We start from the raw sequence: 19,958 nt of genomic DNA, 5'->3' as shown, positions 1-19,958 counted from the left end.
AAGGCTTGGTTGATTTGAATTTAAACAAAGAAAGTAAGGTTCCATGCAGTGCACCTTTGTTGTAGAAATCAGAAATCTAGTTTTAGAAAGTTACTTTCCAGTTTGTAAACTTTCTATACTCTGGTCTTGATTTTGGGGATAAAAACATCACTGCTTAGAGAAATGCTCAGGAAGAATCATTAGAATTCAATCAGCCATGTTCCTTTCTTTTTCATAGATTGTGAGTACTGTTCCTTATGTTATATGTGTATTTTCAACCTAAGTATCAAGGCCACATCATTTAATTTTTATTTTGCTGTGGTTAGAAATTATTAAGACCAAGATGATTTGCTTATTTTAAAAGTATTAGTACTTAGTTTTTCATAACAGCTTTATTGAATTGTACCATATATAGTAAACTATACTTATTTAAAGTTTTCCCTTTGATAAGTTTTTAACAGCTTCTCTTCACCATCACCATTATCAAAATAGAACGTTTCTGCCACATGAGAAGCCTTCTTATATCCTTTGTAGTCCACCGTCTCTGCTCGTGCTTCCAGCCATCTCAGATGTGCTCTCTGTCCTTAGGGATTAGTGTACATGCTAGTGTTATATTGGCATGGGCTCATACATGAGCTACTTTTTTAGATTTCATTTTTAGTTATGTGTGTATCTTAGTGTGGGCTTATGTGGATGAGTCCAGTGTCCATGGAGGCAAGAAATAGTCGTCAGCTCTCCAGGTGGTTGGGAGCTGCCTGATGTGGGTGATGGAAGATGAACTCTGTCCTCTGCAACAGCAGTTTGTGCTCTTACCTGCTGAGCCATTGGTCCAGGCCCACAGCATCTACCTTTTTATATCTGGTTTCTGTCACCTATCATTATGATTTTGTGCTTACCTACTTTGTTTGACATTTAAAAAAAAACTCCAGTTGAGTTTTCCCATTTGACAGTTGAGAACAGGGAACAAAATCACCCTGCTATAGCCCTACTATACATGAAATTATTCCCTATTTTATTTATAAGTATTAGTTATGTTCTACATGTGTTAAGACCATTTTATAAAAGGGGAAACTAAAACAGAAGTTAAGTGAAACAAATTGGGTAAGTACAAGGGATCTTCATAAAAATGTCAAAGTTTGCCTGACATTTAGCTTCGTGTTTATAGTTGGATGACCTTGGGCGAGTTAGCATTTTATGTCTGCTGTATGAAATTATTCAATTTGAAGTACTTTAAGCCCTACTGTGCTCATACATGTCAACCAAAATGTAGCTCAGGGTATTTCTAGTTCAGTGAAAACACACAAAATGGTTATTAAAATAAATTTTATAACTTAAGATGGTGCTCACAGGTGAAGATTTTGATAACATTAACAAAGATACCTCATTATCAGGCAGTTTACAGTTTGCGTATTACTGCACATATATGTGTATGTCACATGTACATATATCAGCATGTGAATGTAATTCTTTAATTTTTTTCTTTTTCTTTTTTTTTTTTTTTGAAACAGTCACACTGTAGTTCGGGCTGACTTGTACTTTGCTGTTGTAGATCAGTCTGGCCTTGAACTCATGGAGATTGGCATGCCTCTGCCTCCCAAGTGCTGTTAACTTTGTCTTTAGCTTTTAAACAAGTGTAGGCTCATTAGGAAGTTAGAAATTTGCAAGAATAGGACATAGGGATTACATGTCTCTTCCCTATTTCCTGTTCTAATCTTACTATTTTATAAAATTTTGATATCTAGTTAACATTGAAAGATGTAGGCATTTTCCAGGCTTTTCCTATTACAAGTAAAACTCAGCATAAACATTTGTGACAAATTTTTCTGTGGACCCAATTTTTCATTTCTTTGGGATAAATGACCAGGAATGTGATTGCAGTGTCGGGTAGTAAATATGTTTGGGTTTTAAGAAACCATAGTGGTTGCATCATTTTACATTCCTATACCTATAGGATATAGTGTATCTATTTTTCTCACATTATTGCCACCATTGGTATTACCATTGTTTCTGTCTTTAGCAATGCAGGTATATATGTAGTACTAGTTCATGTGCATTTTATTTGTCAAAATAACTGTTCAAGCTTTATGGGTATTTTAAGTTAGATTTTCTTCTTTGTTAAAAACTTTTCAATTAGCTATAAAGTAGCAGGTTTTATTGTTTTTGCTGAACCTCCTCTTTCCCTCCCCATATCCTTCTGTACTTCCCCCCATGCACCTTTCCACGTTCATGACTCATGTATTCTGTTACCTACCCCAACTTCTTTGTTTTTGTTTTTCAAGACAGGGTTTCTCTGTGTAGTCCTGGCTGTCCTGGAACTCATTCTGTAGACCAGGCTGACCTCGAACTCAGAAATCCACCTGCCTCTGCCTAACCCAAGTGCTGAGATTAAAGGCGTGTGCCACCACTGCCCGGCTCTCCCCCAACTTCTTACAATCACTTTTCCCCCTCTACATCGTATTGTGGGGTCTTGAGTTAAACAGCTGCTGCTGCTGCCTCCTCCTCCTCCTTCTCCTCCTCCTCCTCCTCCTCCTCCTCCTCTTCCTCCTTTTCCTTCTCTTCCTTCTCCTACTCCTCCTTCTTCATCATCATCATCATCATAATTATTAATGTGTATGTGGAGGGGTGTGCCACAGTTTGATTGTGAAGATTAAAGAACAATGTATGGGAGTCAGTTCTTGTTGATGTGGGGTGGATTCTGGGGATTCTAGCTCAGGTTAGCAGGCTTGTTCAGGTTGCCAGTGCCTTTATGTGCTCAGCCATCTTGTTAACCCCTGAGTTATTTATATATTCCAGATACAAATCCCTTCTAACTATTATCCCAGCACCTGGTAAACTGAGATAGGATTGTGTTCTGGCCAGCTCGGACTGTGTGGCAAGATTCTATCTAAAAAATAGCCCAACTAAAACAAACCAAAACCTTTTGTACTGTATAAGATTACAAAAAATATATCCTAGTTTGAAGTTTGTCTTTCCATCTTTTTAGCAGAGCCTTTAGAACAGGAATTTTCTATTGTCTTTTTGGTTGTGATACTAGCATTTAATGGCTGAGCCATCACTCCACCTCAGGAATTTCCTATTTTATTGAAGTCCAATTTCCCCCTTCCCCCAACACACATATGGATGTTTTGAGTTTCATTTCTAAGACCTCTTCACCTTGTCCTAGTTCTGAAAGATATTAGCATTTTCTTTCTCTGTCTCCCTCTCCCTCCCTTCCTTTCTCCCTCCACTCTTAATGTTATGTAGTTATAATTTTAGTTAATACTGGCTCAATATTTAGACCTGTCATATTTATTTGACCAGGTTTTGTGTGTGTGTGTGTTCTTTTGTTTTTTTGAGGCAGGATTTTTCTGTACAGCGATGGCTGTTCTGGAACTCACTCTGTAGACCAGACTGCCCTCGAACTGAGAGCTCCACCTGCCTCTGCCTCCCAAGTGCTGGGATTAAAGGCATGCACCACCACTGCCCAGCTCTAGTTTTGTTTTACTGTGTCTGTATATGCAGGTACATATGTCCTATAGCACAGGTGTGGCAATCAGAGGACAACTTTTATCATGTTGAGACAGGGTCTCTCTTGTTGATCTGCTTCTGTGTTGTGGACTCCAGGCTAGCTGGCTCTTGAACTTCCAGGTGGTTCTCCTGCTTTTCTCTCTATCTCTCTGTAGGAATGCTGAGATTCCAGATAGCATGCCACAGTATCTAGCTTTTTATGTGCTTCTGGATAGCCACCTTAGGTTGTCAGGCTTGTGTAGCTAGCACTTTTTACTTTCTGATCTTTGCTTGTTTTTATATGCACATGCACTCACTTGTCTGTTTGTAAGAGAGTTTGTGTACAGGCTTTGCCATTGTCTTTTTTTTAAATCATGTTTTCCATTGTTTTATGTCTTACTCTGAAATTGATAAATTTTGAGGTAATTTTTTATATAAGACATGACTAGTTTTTCATGAGTAGTTCTCCAGCAGCTTAAGTAGGTAACTTAAAACTTCTCTTTTAAGTTTTTCTTCATGGAAACTATCATACTTAGAAGGGATTGTTGATTGTTATATGTTATTGTGTATACTTTACAGTTAGTTTCTTTGCCATTGATTTAACTGACTTTCAGTTTCCTGATATAGAGAAACAAATTCATTCTTTTTGTTTTGTTTTGTTTTTTGTTTTTTTCGAGACAGGGTTTCTCTGTGTAGTCCTGGATGTCCTGGAACTCACTCTGTAGACCAGGCTGGCCTCGAACTCAGAAATCCACCTGCCTCTGCCTTCCAAGTGCTGGGCAAATTCATTCTTATTCAGTAGATAAATCCAGTGGTTAGAGTATAACCAGTTCACAATCAGCTGTAGCTCAATTAATTTTAAAAACAACTGGAAAAATTCTCAATAGAAATACAGATGTACTTTTGGCGGGGACATTTAATCTATTCCTCTAGTTACAGTAGCTTTCCTAGCCTAGTTTTATATTTGGGACCATAAGTTTTCTTTTATCAAGGTAGTATAAAATTGTAGCATTAGCTATATTTACAATGTTTGATTTCAGTTTAAAGAATTATTTAGAAATTTCAGTTATTTATGTTTAAAAAAATGTAAACCAGTCAGCAAAAGGTAAGAGATGTTTTCTCTACCAGAACACCCTTTACTGTGTACAATTTCTGGATGCAACTGTTGAGAGGCCTTTCCTACCCCAACCCTTTACACTGTAACTACCTGTCTTCTTCCTTCTCACCTTCCCAGAACCACTTTCTGCTACTAATTCATTCTTTTTGATGGGTGTTAATTGGAGAAAACAAAGAAATTGAAATACATAAAAGAAAGTTAAAACCCTTATAGTCTCACCTCTAAACTGTAATAAAACTGTAATCATTCTTGAACTTTAAAGCATTTCTTATATAATTTTTCTTTTTCCTATATTAAATAAGCTTTATTATTAGTAATTTCTAGCCTGCTTTATTAATATCACCTGTAACACTTAGATATATATAAGGATTTATCAATTCTGTCATAGTTCTTGGATTTAACCAAAATAAGCCCTTGAGAAATAGCTCAGAGAACATTTTATTTTTTAAAAAAAACTTAGAAATATTAATATTCTTGAAAAATTTTAAAAATGAATTAAAAAGAAACAAGATATTAACAAATTTATGTAAAGCTTTTATCTAATTATTCAGTTTTAATTTTTTCCTAGCCATTCCACCCTGTGGTGAACCTGGATTGTTCTCGGGATTTTCGACCATTTCTTTGTGCACTCTATGCCCCTATCTGTATGGAATATGGACGTGTCACCCTTCCCTGCCGTAGGCTGTGTCAGCGTGCCTATAGCGAGTGTTCAAAGCTCATGGAGATGTTTGGTGTCCCTTGGTCTGAAGATATGGAGTGCAGTAGGTATGGATCATATTTTTATGCTTATGCGTGTCTTTAATTAATTAATTAATTTATTTATTTTTGGTTTTTGAGACAAGGTTTCTCTGTGTAGTCCTGGCTGTCCTGGAACTCACTCTGTAGACCAGGCTGGCCTCGAACTCAGAAATCCGCCTGCCTCTGCCTCCCAAGTGCTGGGATTAAAGGCGTGCACCACCACCGCCCGGCTTTTTTGTTTGTTTGTTTGTTTGTTTTGTTTTGTTTTTTTGTCTTGTTTTGTTTTTTGTCTTTAATTTATTTTAAAGAGCAGGGTATTTGTTTTTTTTTTTTAATGTGTGGGTGTTTATACAAATACTGATTTGCAGTATGCAGTATTTGTATTGTAAAACAGTTCTCAAAACAGTTTAGCACTATTTCATGATCTCATTTTTTTTGTGGAAAAAAATGAGCACTGTTTCATGATCTCATTTTTTTTTGTAGAAATTTGGAAGAATTAAAATGAAAGGATCAAGATACATCTGTGAAGAAATTTATAGGAATTAAGAATTACATAAACAAAATCTTTGGTTGATACTTTTTTTCTACTTTTAAAATACTTTTCTGGGCTGGAGAGATGGCTCAGTGGTTAAGAGCACTGACTGCTCTTCCAGAGGTCCTGAGTTCAATTCCCAGCAACCACATGGTGGCTCACAACCATCTGTAATGGGATCTGATGCCCTCTTCTGGTGTCTGAAGACAGCTGCAGTGTACTCACATACATAAAATAAATAAATAAATCTTTAAAAAAAAAATACTTTTCTGTTTTTAGAAGTAATGCCATTCATGGAAAATTACCAAATATAGAGAAGAAAATAATTACTCATAACTATCATTTTAGAAGCTTATATGCATTTGATACAGATGTGTTGATATCTAAGGCTGTTGTGTTGGCTTTGTGGTTTTGTTTTTTCATTTTTTTTCTATCACATTACTTAGTGTAAGCTTTGTTGCCTGTCACTTGAAATGATATTTTTGTTGATAATCTCAGTTCATTCTTTTAAGATCCTGGCATTTATTTAAACTTGTATCTGATTTAGAATCTAATTTAAACCTTAGAGTATCCTATCTAAGCTGCTGTGTTACACTGTTTCAGACCAGTGGATCTTGTTTCCTTCTTGCATCCTCTTCCTGAGTGTCCCTTGTGTTAGGTCCCTTACAGGGTTCATATCTTGCTTTCCTTTATACTTTCCCTGGAATCTCACAAACAAGAATCAGCAAAATAAGAAAATTGAAATAGTTACTATCTGATTATAATGAAATAAAGCTAGAAATCAACACCTAGAGAAACTACAAAATACATAGGCTCCTGTAGATTAAACAACACACTAGAGAATGATGAGTGGATCATTGAAGAAATCAAGAAGGAAATTTTTTTAATGCCCTGAGCCAAATGGAAATGAAAATACAGCAGACCAGAATCTATGGGATATAATGAAAGCAGTCCTAAGGAGGACATGTGTAGCTTTCTGAAGTAAGATTTGTGGTGACAAGTACATAGAGTTTTCTTTTTAAAAAATCCTTAATTTTGCACATAGTCATGTTTAGGAATAACTGAATTTAAGGGTAGAGTGTGTTGATGAGGAGTTGTCAGGATGATAGGAAAAAGTGAGATGATATTAAAGAACTGAGATGCCCTTTAGTTACCCAGGAAGATAAACAAAAAATTGGGCTGGGGTGTCACTTAAGTGGTTGAGTGCTTGCTTGGCATTCATAAATGCCCAGATTCTAAACCCAGCATTGCTTCCCCATAGATAATAGAGAGTGTACATGAAATTTAAAAGTCATGTGTGAGGTTGTTTATTAATGATCTAGCTCACAGCACCGTGGACATTTAAGGTAGCCTTAAAGGAAGATTTTTAAATCTTAGGTTTGAGCTTTTAGTTGTTATTCTTTTGGTACAATATAATTGCACGTACACATGCACACATATTTCACATTTGGAAACGATAAAGATTGTACTAAATACACATTCCATGTATATGTTATTTATTATTAGTGGCTGGATTGACTGTTTTAGTGGAGTGCTGATTTTGAAGGTAAAACAAATTTAATTTTAAGACTAATGTAATTTAAAACGTTTGAAGCTCCCCAGAATATGCCATTTTCTTTATTTCTATTTATCCTAAATTACACGAATAGATGAAGTCATAGGTGCTAAATTTAGAAATTGAAATTGTTAAGTGACAACAGATTTCCCTGGAAGTAAATATATTTCTCATCTTTTGATTTTTAGGTTTCCAGATTGTGATGAGCCTTATCCCCGACTTGTGGATTTGAATTTAGTTGGAGAGCCAACTGAAGGAGCCCCAGTTGCAGTGCAGAGAGATTATGGTTTTTGGTGTCCCCGAGAATTGAAAATTGATCCTGATCTTGGCTATTCATTTCTGCACGTGCGAGATTGTTCACCACCATGTCCCAATATGTACTTCAGGAGAGAAGAACTGTCATTTGCTCGCTATTTCATAGGCCTGATTTCAATCATTTGCCTCTCTGCCACATTGTTTACTTTTTTAACCTTTCTAATTGACGTCACGAGATTCCGTTACCCTGAAAGGCCTATCATATTTTATGCAGTATGCTATATGATGGTGTCATTAATTTTCTTCATTGGGTTTTTGCTCGAGGACCGAGTAGCCTGCAATGCATCTAGCCCTGCACAGTATAAGGCTTCCACAGTGACACAAGGATCTCACAATAAGGCCTGTACCATGCTCTTTATGGTACTTTATTTTTTCACTATGGCTGGCAGTGTATGGTGGGTAATTCTTACCATCACATGGTTTTTAGCAGCTGTGCCAAAGTGGGGCAGTGAAGCTATTGAGAAGAAAGCATTGCTGTTTCATGCCAGTGCCTGGGGCATCCCTGGAACTCTAACTATCATCCTTTTAGCGATGAATAAAATTGAAGGTGACAATATTAGTGGCGTTTGTTTTGTCGGCCTCTACGACGTTGATGCGTTAAGATATTTCGTTCTTGCTCCCCTCTGCCTATATGTGGTAGTTGGGGTTTCTCTCCTCTTAGCCGGCATTATATCCCTAAACAGAGTTCGGATTGAGATCCCATTAGAAAAGGAAAACCAAGATAAGTTAGTGAAGTTCATGATCCGGATCGGTGTTTTCAGCATTCTCTACCTTGTACCACTCTTGGTTGTAATTGGATGTTACTTTTATGAGCAAGCTTACCGCGGCATCTGGGAAACAACATGGATACAGGAACGCTGCAGAGAATATCACATTCCATGTCCATACCAGGTAAGGGAACCCTTGTTACAATTCTCAGAATGTGCAGGAGTGAAAAGAGGGTTACTATAAATAGAAGATCTTATCTATTGTTTTTCTAAATCTTTATGAACATTAAGCCTACACATTGATATTTTAAAGTGAAGTAAGTATATCAGTAAGTATATAATACACATATTTGTATAGACATTCATTTTAAAAGACGATGTACATTACTTTACTAGGAACTTAAAGCAATTTATTTCCATTACCACAAAAAATTTATTGATTCTTTGAAAGTCAGACTTTATAGGGGAGAAAACTGTTTCAACTCTGGGGTAAGGGTCTTCTATGGAAATTTTACTGGTGGTCAGATTATTAATTGTTTGAACAGTTTTACAGTTTTATGTAATTTAATTACATAAACCCTCTTGGCATTATTTTCTTGTTTGAATACTGAATATTTTGTGATGTACCTTTTAGTTTGAAGAGTCACAGAATCAGAATTTTTGATCTAGAAAGAAGTGGATTCTGTATATACTATAAATCTTTATACATGTCGATTTTGTTTGAATATTTGAAATACTGAGTGACTCGCCATGCTTAGTGTGTGACCAGCTGGTAGTTAGTCCTAGGAGAACAGCTCGGAGGATCCCATCCTCTAGATGATACCTGATCTTCTTCCTTTTAAAAGATTTTTCTCTTAATTTGTTAAGGTTTGTATATTTAATTTTATGTGTATGAGTGTTTTGCCAGCATATACATATATGCACCATATGTTTGCCTAGTACCAGTGGAATTCATAAAAGGGAGTTAGATCCCCTGGAACTGAAGTTATAGGTGGTTATGAGCCATCATGTAGGTGCTAGAATCCAAACCCATATCCTCTCCAAGAGCAGTAAGTGCTTTAATTGCTGAGTGGTCTCTCAGCCCCTCACAAGGAGTTTTCTCAAGAGAATGTTCTGATATTGCATCTATTCCCTATCTTTTAAGTACACCAGTCATTTAAGTACTCCTGGCATTTCTCAGACCTCTAAATACTATTAAAGGTACTTGCATCTTAGACTAAAGGGCGATGTTCATGGATCTTTCTTCCTACTAGACAGTGAACTCTTTGAGAGCAAGAACTTTTTTCTTTTATTGAAACTAGAATCTATTCTCATACAGTATACCCTGATTATAGTTTTCTCTCCCTAAGAGATAACAATCAAACATGACAAAATAAAATATAAAATGAAGTAAAACCCATCAAATCGAATTTGGACATGACAGTCCAATAGGAGGAAGAGTCCCAAGAGTGGGCACAAGAGTCAAAGACTCAGTCGTTTTCACACTAAGGAATCCCCTGAAAATAGCAAGCTAATAGCTATAATGTACATGCAGAGGACCTGTTAGACTAATGAAGGCCTTGTGCTTGCTGCTTCAGTCTGTGTGTGTGTGCTCATATGCACCTTGTTTAATTGATTCAGAGATCCTTGTTCTGGTTTCCTCCATCACCTCTGACTCTTGCAATCTTTCCACCTTTTTCGTGGGATTCCCTGGGCTTGTGGGAAGTGGAGAGGGGGATTTGATGGAAACTTCCAGTTTAGACTTTCTGCATGATGTCTGGCTGTGGGTCTCTGCGCTGTTCTTAACTACTGCCAATGGAAGCCTCTCTGATGATGATAAGGCACTGATCTATGAGTATAGCTGAATATCATTAGAAATCATCTTTTTTTTTTTTTTTTAAAGACCAGTAGTGTTTGGTTTTACCATGTCTCTGAGCTATCTAGTCTTTGGTTCTTGGCTATCTAAGCAGTGTTTGGGTATGGGCTCTTTCTCACGGAGTGGGCTTTAAGTCAGATCAGATACTGGTTGGCTACACCCACAAGTTTTATGGCTGAGTTAGTGTCCACGTTTCTCTTTCAGTGCTGCAAAGTACCTTCCCGCACCAGAGATGAGAACATAAGGGTAGAAGTTCCATATAGGCACCAGCTCAGTTTATTCATGTTCAGTGAGTTGTGTGCACGTTGTCCTCAGCAAGTGGAACCGTGCTGTCAGTTTGTGGAGAGTCATCCTTCATCTCAACAGAACCTGGGTTGTTTGGGATTTTTCAGGCACCCCTTTGGCCAACTCAATTGAATGCAACCCTGTCCCACTACTGGAAGCTTTGCCTGGCTACAAGAGATGGCCAGTTGAGACTCTATATGCCCTATTACTAGGAGTCCCCATTAGGATGTCCTTTCATAGATTTCAGGAAGTTTTCACTGAACTACGTTTCACACTATCTATCCCCCAAATGCCTCCCAATTCCAGCTGTGTCTCCTAGTATTCTCACACCTCCACCCCATCTCCCACCACACCTGACCCCCAACAATCTCATCCTCGTACCCTCCAAGTCCACTTGTAAAAATCTATTTCTCCCTCCCAGGGAGATTCATGCAACCCCTCCAGACCTCTCCTTGTTATCTATCCTCTCTGGCCTTTGGATTACTTATAGCTTAGTTGTCATTTACTTAATGGCCAATATCTACTTATAAGTGAGTACTTGTCATATTTATCTTTCTGAGTCTGAGTTAACTTCATTCAGGATGATATTTTTCTAGTTCCATCCATTTGCCTGCAAATTTCTTTTTTTTTTTTAAATAGTTATACTCCATTGTATAAATGCACCATATTTTCTTTATCCATTTATCTGTTTAGAGACATCTAAATTATTTCTAGTTTCTGGCTATTATAAATAAAGCTGCTATGAACATAGTTGAACAAGTATCCTTGTGATAGAATGAAGTGTCCTTTGGGTGTGTGTCCAAGAGTGGTATGGTATAGCTGGGTCTTGAGGTAGATCGATTCTGAGGAATTAACTGGTTTCCATAGTAGCTGGACAAGTTTGCATCCTACCAGTAATGGAGGAGTGCTTCCCTTGTTCCTCACCCCCTCACCCTCACCAGCAGAGGCTGTCACTTGAGGGTTTTTTTTTTTAAGGTTTATTTATTTATTTTTATGTATATCAGTACACTGTTGCTGTCTTCAGACACACCAGACAAGGGCATCAGATCCCATTATAGATGGTTGTGAGCCACCATATAGTTGCTGGAAATTGAACTCAGGACCTCAGGAAGAGCAGTCGTTGCTCTTAACCCTTTAGCCATCTCTCCAGCCCTTGAGTTTTTGACGTTAGCCATTCTGACAGGTGTAAGATGGAATCTCAGAGTCGTTTTTATTTGCATTTTCCTGATGGGTAAGGTTGTTGAGCATTTCTTTAAGTGTTTCTCACCCATTTGAGAGTTCTCCATTGAGAATTCTGTTTAGATTTGTACCTCATTTTTTAAAGAGAATTATTTATTCTATGTATAGTAGTTCACGGTAGCTGTCTTTTAGACACACCAGCAGAGGACATCAGATCCCATTATAGATGGTTGTGAGCTACCATGTGGTTGCTGGGAATTGAACTCAGGACCTCTAGGAAAGCAGTCAGTGTTCTTAACCATTGAGCCACCTCTCCAGCCCTGTACCTCATTTTTGTTTGTTTGGTTTGGTTTGGTTTTTCTTTTCTTTTTAATTATCTTTAATCTTTTTTACAGTCCAGTCATTATCCCCCTCCTGGTGTACCCTCTCACAGTTCTTCATCTCATTCCTCCTCCCCGGGGGCCACCCCCGACTCCCCCGACCTCCAGTGGGATGTCCCCACCCTACCCCAATCTGCCAGGCCTCCCCACTCCCTGGGGTCTCAAGTCTTTCAAGGGTTCAGGGCATCTTCTCTCACTGAGGCTAGACCAGGCAGTCCTCTGCTGTATATGTGTCGGGGGCCTCGGACCAGCTAGTACATGCTGCCTGCCTGGTGGCTCAGTGTCTGAAAGAGCTCGGGGGTCCAGGTTAGTTGAGACTACTGGTCTTCCTTTGGGGTCACCTTCCTCCTCAAGTTCTTCTAGCTTTTCCCTAATTCAACCGCATGCGTCCTCAACTTCAGTCCATTGGTTGGGTGTAAGTATCTGCATCTGTCTCAGTCAGCTGCTTGTTGGGCCTCTTGGAGGACAGCCACGCTCCTATCTGTCACACAGTAGCATCAGTAATAGTGTCTGGCCTTGGAGCCTCCCTTTGAGATGGATCCCAAGTTGGGCCAGCCACTGGACCGCCTTTCCCTCAGTCTCTTCTTTATATTTGTCCTTGCAGTTCTATTAGATAGGAACAATTCTGGGTCAGAGTTTCTGACTGGGGTGATGACCCCCCCCCCATCCCTCCACTTGATGCCCTGTCTTTCTACTGGAGGTAGGCTCTACAAGTTCCCTCTCCCCACTGTTGGGCATTTCATGTAAGGTCCCTCCCTTTGAGTCCTGAGAGTCTCTCATCTCCCAGGTCTCTCGTACATTCTAGAGGGTCCCCCCATACCTCCTTCCAAGGTTGCATATTTCTAATCTTTCTGCTGGCCCCCAGGGCTTCTCTCCTGTCCCTCCCCCCACACACTACCTAATTATGTTCCCCTTCCCCCCTCCCCTTTCCCACCCAGGTTCCTCCCTTCCTCTCTCTCCTGTGATTGCTTTCTTCTCCCATCCAAGTGGGACTGAAGCATCTTCACTTGGGCCCTTTGGCTTGTCCTTCTTGAGTTCTGTGGATTGTATCCTGGGTATTCTGTGTTTTTTTGGCTGATATCTACTTATTAGTGAGTACATACCATGCATGTCCTTGTGGGTCTGAATTACCTCACTCAGGATGATATTTTCTAGTTCTATCCATTTGCCTGCAAAACTTAGAATGCCCTTGTTCCCTAATAGCTGAGTAGTATTTCATTGTGTAAATGAACCACATTTTCTATATCCATTCTTCCTTCCGTTATGGGACATCTGGGTTGTTTCCAGTTCTTTCATTGTTCTTATTTATTTGTACTATTCTTTTATTGTTTTAGCTATCCTATGTTTTTTTGTTTTGTTTCGTTTTTTCAAGATCTGTAAAGAATTATGTTGGAATCTTGATGGGTATTGCATTGAATCTGTAGATTGCTTTTGGTAGGATGGCCATTTCTACTATGCCAGTCCTACCAATCCATGAGCATGGGAGATTTTTTTTTCATCTTCTAATATCTTCAAGTTCTTTCTTCAACAACTTGAAGTTTTTAATATAAGCATTACACTTGTTTGTTTAGAGCTACTCCAAGATATTTGATACAATTTATGGCTATAGTGAAGGGTGTTGTTTCTCTGATTTTTTTCTCAGTCTACTTGTCATTTGTATATAAAAAGGTGATTGATTGATTGATTGATTGATTGATTTTAGTTAATCTTGTATCTAGCCATCTTGCTGCTGAAAGTGTTCATCAGCTATACAATTTCCCTGGTAGAAATTGTAAGTTCACTTGAGGTGATAGTATACTATAATATCACCTGCAAATATCAATACCTTGACTTCTTTCTTCTTAATTTCTATTCCCTTCATCTCCTTCAGTTATCTTACTGCTTTACCTAAAAATTCAAGTACTATATTAAATAGATATGGAGAAAATGGACACCCTTATCTTGTTTCTGATTTTAGTGGAATTGCTTTGGAATTTCTCTCCATTTAAGTTGATGTTGCCTAAGGGCTTGCTGTAAACTGCCTTTACTGTGTTGAATATGTCCCTTGTGTCTCTAATCTCTTCAGGACTTTTATCATGAAGAGGTGTTGGATTTTGTCAAGGACCTTTTCTGTATCTAATGAGATCTGTCAGGTCTCTGAACACTATTAAAATGTTTACATCTCATGCTAAAGGGCTGTGTTCATGTATCGTTTCTTCCTATCAGTGAACTCTGAGAGCATATTCTGTAAATTAGTGAATGATAGCAGTAAGGATGTAGGTACAGAGATGGAGAAGAAAGGCCATCTTAAAGAAATAGCAACAGTGCTAGGGTGTGGGTCAGTCACTGCCGACAGTAGATGCTGAGAATGATAGCGTCCCTGCTCTGATATAGTAAAAGACTGCCTTTCAGCCAAACATTATTTCTCTACTAGCACTAACATGACATATAATTGAATCATAGGTAATATATACAGGGAAGCAGTTAATATGATTCAGCTACCTCTTTCTTTTACTTTCAGGTCTGAAGATTGTATTAAGACGTTTTAGTAAGCAAGTCTGGTAGGAAAATCAATAGATGTTCAATTATTATTTTCCTCTGGCCTATAAATTATTAGTTTTAAAGATAGTAGTTATTATTTCTTACAAAGATAAAAGCATTATTTGTATAGACTATACCACAAAGCAAAGGAGAAACTGTCATATATGACCTCATCATATATGACCACTGACTGTGATAACATCATAGCTATGTCCCCAGCACTGTTGTTACCATTTCTTTAAAATGACATTTATTCTTCATCCATAACCCACATTCTTTGTAACATCCTGTCCTGGTCTCTACAGGTTATTTATCAAAATCTGCAATTGTTGCATTGTAGGATTCTTTTGAATCTTCAACTCGAGTGGCTATTTTAATTTATATTCAGACATTTGTTTCCCTTTTATGGGTATCAGGCATGAAATTTTTTGCCAGCCTTTAAAGTACTATCCCAGTGCTATAGTGTACATCCCTGTATTAATGATAAGGTATTTCTATGTGCCTATTGGACTTGTGGCTTCTCCCCTGTGATTTGCCTATTTGTTACCTTTGGTCAGTGCTTTCATGGATTGCCATTTTCCAGTTATTTGCATCACAAGCATCTTCAGGCTTTTGTGATTTGGAATTTTTGTTTGTTTAGGGTTTTTTGTTTTTAAGAAGTTTTAATGTAAGTCGAATCTGATCTTTTCATAGATTTTCTAAAACTTTTTTTTCTATACACACAATTTTGTTGTTTTGCTTTTTTTGTTTCGGGGGTTTTTTGGTCTTGGGGTTTTTATTTTGTTTGTTTGTTTTTGTTTTTTTCAAGACAGGATTTCTCTATGTAGCCCTGGCTGTCCTGGAACTCATTCTGTAGACCAGGCTGGCCTCAAACTCAGAGAAATCTGCCTGCCTCTGCCTCTCTGCCTCTCTCTGCCTCTCTCTGCCCCTCTCTGCCCCTCTCTGCCCCTCTCTGCCCCTCTCTGCCCCTCTCTGCCTCTGCCTCTGCCTCGAGTGTAGGGATTAAAGGCATGTGCCACCACTGCCTGGCTCATAAATGTTTTATTAATACAGCATATGCAAACTATAAAAGAGTAAAATGCTTAAGTATCTGCATCATAACAAACAGGTGACAATTCAGTATCCAGGGTGGAGAGAACACTAGAAGGAGGCTGCAGCAGATTGATTCCCATGGGGAGAAGGCATCTTCATAGGGGAGGAAGCTCAGGATCCAGGTTCTACACCTTCTCAGGCCTGCTCTCTCTTGTTTACTATCATGAGAGGTACTTCATCTGAGGGGAAGGGTGCAATCTGCTGTTCCTCAGGTAGGTCAAAACTCAAAAGTCTAGAGTAGAGGTTCTCAACTTTTCTAATGTTGTGACCATTTAATATAGTTCCTCATGTTGTGGTGACCTCCAACCATAAAATTATTTTAGTTGTTACTTCATAACTGAAATTTTGCTACTGTTATGAGTCATAATGTAATATCTGATCAGCAAGATATCTAATTTGTGACTCCTGTGAAAGGGTTGTTTGACCCCCAGAGGGGTTTGCAACCCACAGGTTAAGAGGATACAGGGGAAGAATTTTTCTATTTCTAGGTAGCTGTTATCAGAAGCAGGAATAGAACTTTGTGCTTTAACAATTTTCTCAGTTATCTCACAGTGGAAGTTGGTTGGTTTTGTTTGAGGGGTCTGTTAGTCTTCGCTGACTTTTCTGTAGCTCTCTTCAGCCTTTCTGCCAATGTCAGATAAGGCTGGTAGACCGCTGAACACATTGCCAGCTTGTGGTTTTAAAACCTGCTATTTCCCATCTGAGGTTTTGATACCAGACTCTAACCTCAACTCATTCTTAGCCAGATGTTTCCAGATTCTCCATTATCCTTATCAACAGAGACCAAAGTAGCCATCCTGGATTACTGTAAGACTTCTCCATGTTTTCTAAAACTCCATGGAGACGTTTTGCACATTCACATCTCATGGTTACAAACACTCGTATGCATACATTTAAATTTTTTCTCTGTTATTTAATTTTTCTTCCATATTGATATTAACCATTCTCTTCAAATAATAGTACAGTCTAATGAATTCCTTTATGATTTTATAGTTTTTTTTAAAAGATTTGTTTATTTTATGTATATGAGTACACCGTTGCTCTCTTCAGACACACCAGAAAAGGGCATCAGATCCCATTACAGATGGCTGTGAGCCACCATGTGGTTGCTGGGAATTGAACTCAGGACCTCTGGAAGAGTAGTCAGTGCTCTTAACCGCTGAGCCATCTCTCCAGCCTGATTTTATAGTTTTTAATCGCCCTTGAGTAAATGGCTGTTGAATTGAACCTGACATATTTAAGAGGATGAAGTACTGTAAAGAATTCACCAGGTCTGTTGACTTGATGGTGGGTAAAAGCCAATGATGACATTTGGTATGCACAGTAACCTCATAAAGTATGTACTATGGCTTCACTCTAAAGCACTTCAAGTTATGGCTTACACCGTCACATTAGCTAACGTGACCTATTCAAACTACATTTCAGTGACTACTACAAGGCTGACCACACGTGAGTGTAAAAATTCATATTATGATCCTCAGCCTTTTACTTTTCTCTTTTTAAGACAGTGTTTTATGTGGGCCATGTTTGCCTTAAACTCATTCTGTAGCCAGGAAGGACCAAGTTTATAAAGTGTTAGGGATAGAATGCAGGGCTTTGGGCTTGCTAGAGGAGTGAAGGGACAAGAGATCCTCTACCAGTTGAGCAAACTGGAATCCCATTTAAGTATCTTTAAGTGTGTCATTCCAAGTACCTTCACAATTAGCAACCCTCCCTAGCACTTTTTTTTTTCAAAAGAAATGTTTTCATTTTCTCAATCTGAGGCTAAACATTTAACAGTGACCCCACCCTTACCCACCACAATCTCTGGCACTCACAATTCGACTTCCTCTCTGTGACTACTCTAGTACCTGATATAAGTGGAATCACAGAACATTTGTTGCACTTTATGGCTTTTAACAACCAAATATTCGAATATTAATATACATTCAGAATTTCATTTTAGAGGGATCTTGAACACCAGTAATATTGTATTCTCATTTTGAAGTAATATTGAGCATTTCTAAAGGAACATTCAGAAAGCGATAATTTCTAATGGGAAGTTTTAAAGTGTTTTATGCAGTAATGGGGTAGCTGCCTCAGGTAACATAGAAAGACTAAATAGCATTTGTATGTGTTTGACTAAAAATACTGACATTACAAGCCAGGTAGGGCAGCTCACACCTGTAATCTAAGCACTAGCGTTTATAGACAGCCTGGTCTACATAGTGAGACCATAAATAACAAACAATGCACAACAAGTAAGAAAAAAAGATATCTGGCTTCTAAAAAAAAAAAGTAAAGTTGGCCTCAAATCTAATCAGTTTGTGAGGTAATTTATCACATAGTTTAAAATTCCAATTGCTTTTAATGCAAATCACATGTACATAAGCTTATAATTTGAATAAAATGAACTAAATATAAGTTAGTTTAAAAATCTTTGAAATGAATGTTCTTCCTGAAAATGTAATTTCGCTGCCTACACTTGTACCAACCTGTTTTTTTTTTTTTCAAGAATGTTCATTTATTTTTTAAAATGTATTCAGTCACACTGTAAAAAGTATTATTTATGGCTAAGGATATGTCTCAGTTGTTAGAGTGTCTAGGAAGCACAAAGCCCTAGGTTCCATCCTGAACAGCATGTAAACCCACTGTGAGTAGTGTGTGTATGTGTGATCCCAGTACTCTGAAAGTAGAAGCAGGAGGATCAGAAGTTCAAGGTCATTCTTGACTGTATAGAGAGTTCAAGACTTAAGTTGGGCTATGTGGGATACTGTCTCCAAAAATTAAAAAAGGGTATTTAGACCTAAATTTACTCAGTAATACTTATTTCTCAATTGAAAAAGAGTAAAAGGGCTAAAGGCACGGCTTGGTGGTTAAGAGTGTGTACTGTTCCTGTGGAGAACCTTAGTTCAATTTCTAGCACCCACACTATTGCCCTCCAGGAATATCTGACTCCTCTGCCCTCTATGGGGAATGCACATAATTTTAAAAATATCTTTTAAAGCAATGACATTTACTTCTGGGGTAGGTGTCATGTTGGTAATTTCCTAGATACTTGGGTATTTTTTCTATGTTTGCTGTTTGTTTTTTCCTTAAATAATTCCTTTTATTTATTTAGTGTGTCTTAAGAGATTTGAAGCATTTTATAAAAGTTTTATTTCTTAAAAGTTCATAATCCACCGGGCAGTGGTGGTGCACGCCTTTAATCCCACCACTTGGGAAGCAGAGGCAGGAGGATTTCTGAGTTCGAGGCCAGCCTGGTCAACGGAGTGAGTTCCAGGACAGCCAGGGCTACACGGAGAAACCCTGTCTCGAAAAACCAAAAAAAAAAAAAAAAAAAAAAAAATTTCATAATCCTAGAATAAATTTTTGAGTGTAACCTGGGTCAGATGAAACAGATTGAATTCATAACAACTATTTACCATTTACTCATATAAAGAAGTAATATGTTACCTTTTAAGTGCTATGAAGACTAAACAAGATAAATTTTAATCTCTTACCTGAGTGTCTTTTATAGAGTATAATTTCACTGTTAGGATAAGTATATCTTCTTGTGTTCTGTGCTGTAATCAGATTTTCTTGCAAACTTTAATTTTCAAGAGCATATGTTTATTTTTTTTCATTTTTTTTCATGGCTTTGATTCGTCTAACCAAAGAGTGCTGCATGTCCCAGGGAGTCTGACACTGGGGCTTTTGTTTCGGTCATAGAAAGTATGTTGCCATAGTATAAGCAGCTTACTTCAGGCTATTGAGTTCACATTAGAACCATTTGCACAATCTAAAAAGATACATTTTTATAGAACAACAAACATCATTTACTCTTCCAGACACACAAGATGAGCCATCTGTTGTTTATCTAGTCTTGATTCAGAAAAGTATAAAAATAGAATGGCATTAAATCTAATTTGTTGTGATTTTAGCTTCATTTCCCAATAGGAGTTTTCCCTTTGCCAGGCAGCTTCAAAGGAATCAGCCCTACTTAGGAAAGGACTATGAGAGAATGGGATTTCTCTTCTTACACCATGGAAGACAGTGAAGGTTCCATCCTGTAAATACATAGTTCATCTCATGTTTTGGTGGATGTATCTATTAGACTTTAAAGAGGAAAATGTCTTACTTGTAATTCTAAGTTCAATAAGTTTATTCTCAAAATGTTTTAGTTTCTGTTAAAGAAGAAAAGAGTGAAGATAAAAGCTGCTGCTGTCATGGCCTCCATGGCACAAACAGCTTAAGCTT

At 37.9% G+C, this 19,958-nt stretch overlaps 1 protein-coding gene and 1 pseudogene across 1 annotated transcript in view; one reads left to right on the top strand and one right to left on the bottom strand.

Annotated features, from left to right (window-relative positions):
- Nucleotides 1-19,958, top strand: part of Fzd3 (frizzled class receptor 3) — a 56,917-nt gene that overhangs the window by 16,112 nt on the left and 20,847 nt on the right. The window contains exons 3-4 of the mRNA XM_028758823.1: nt 5,151-5,347; nt 7,596-8,613. Of these exons, the coding sequence (XP_028614656.1) occupies nt 5,151-5,347; nt 7,596-8,613 (1,215 nt within the window). The remainder of the gene's footprint in view (nt 1-5,150; nt 5,348-7,595; nt 8,614-19,958) is intronic.
- On the bottom strand, nt 15,731-16,536 carry LOC114613410 (annotated as a pseudogene).

The sequence above is a fragment of the Grammomys surdaster genome, unplaced genomic scaffold, assembly GCF_004785775.1.
Source record: "Grammomys surdaster isolate TR1022 unplaced genomic scaffold, NIH_TR_1.0 126219, whole genome shotgun sequence".
NCBI classification, from domain to species: domain Eukaryota; kingdom Metazoa; phylum Chordata; class Mammalia; order Rodentia; family Muridae; genus Grammomys; species Grammomys surdaster.
Note: the sequence above shows the minus strand (reverse complement) of the source record. Positions and strands in the feature narration are given on the sequence as shown.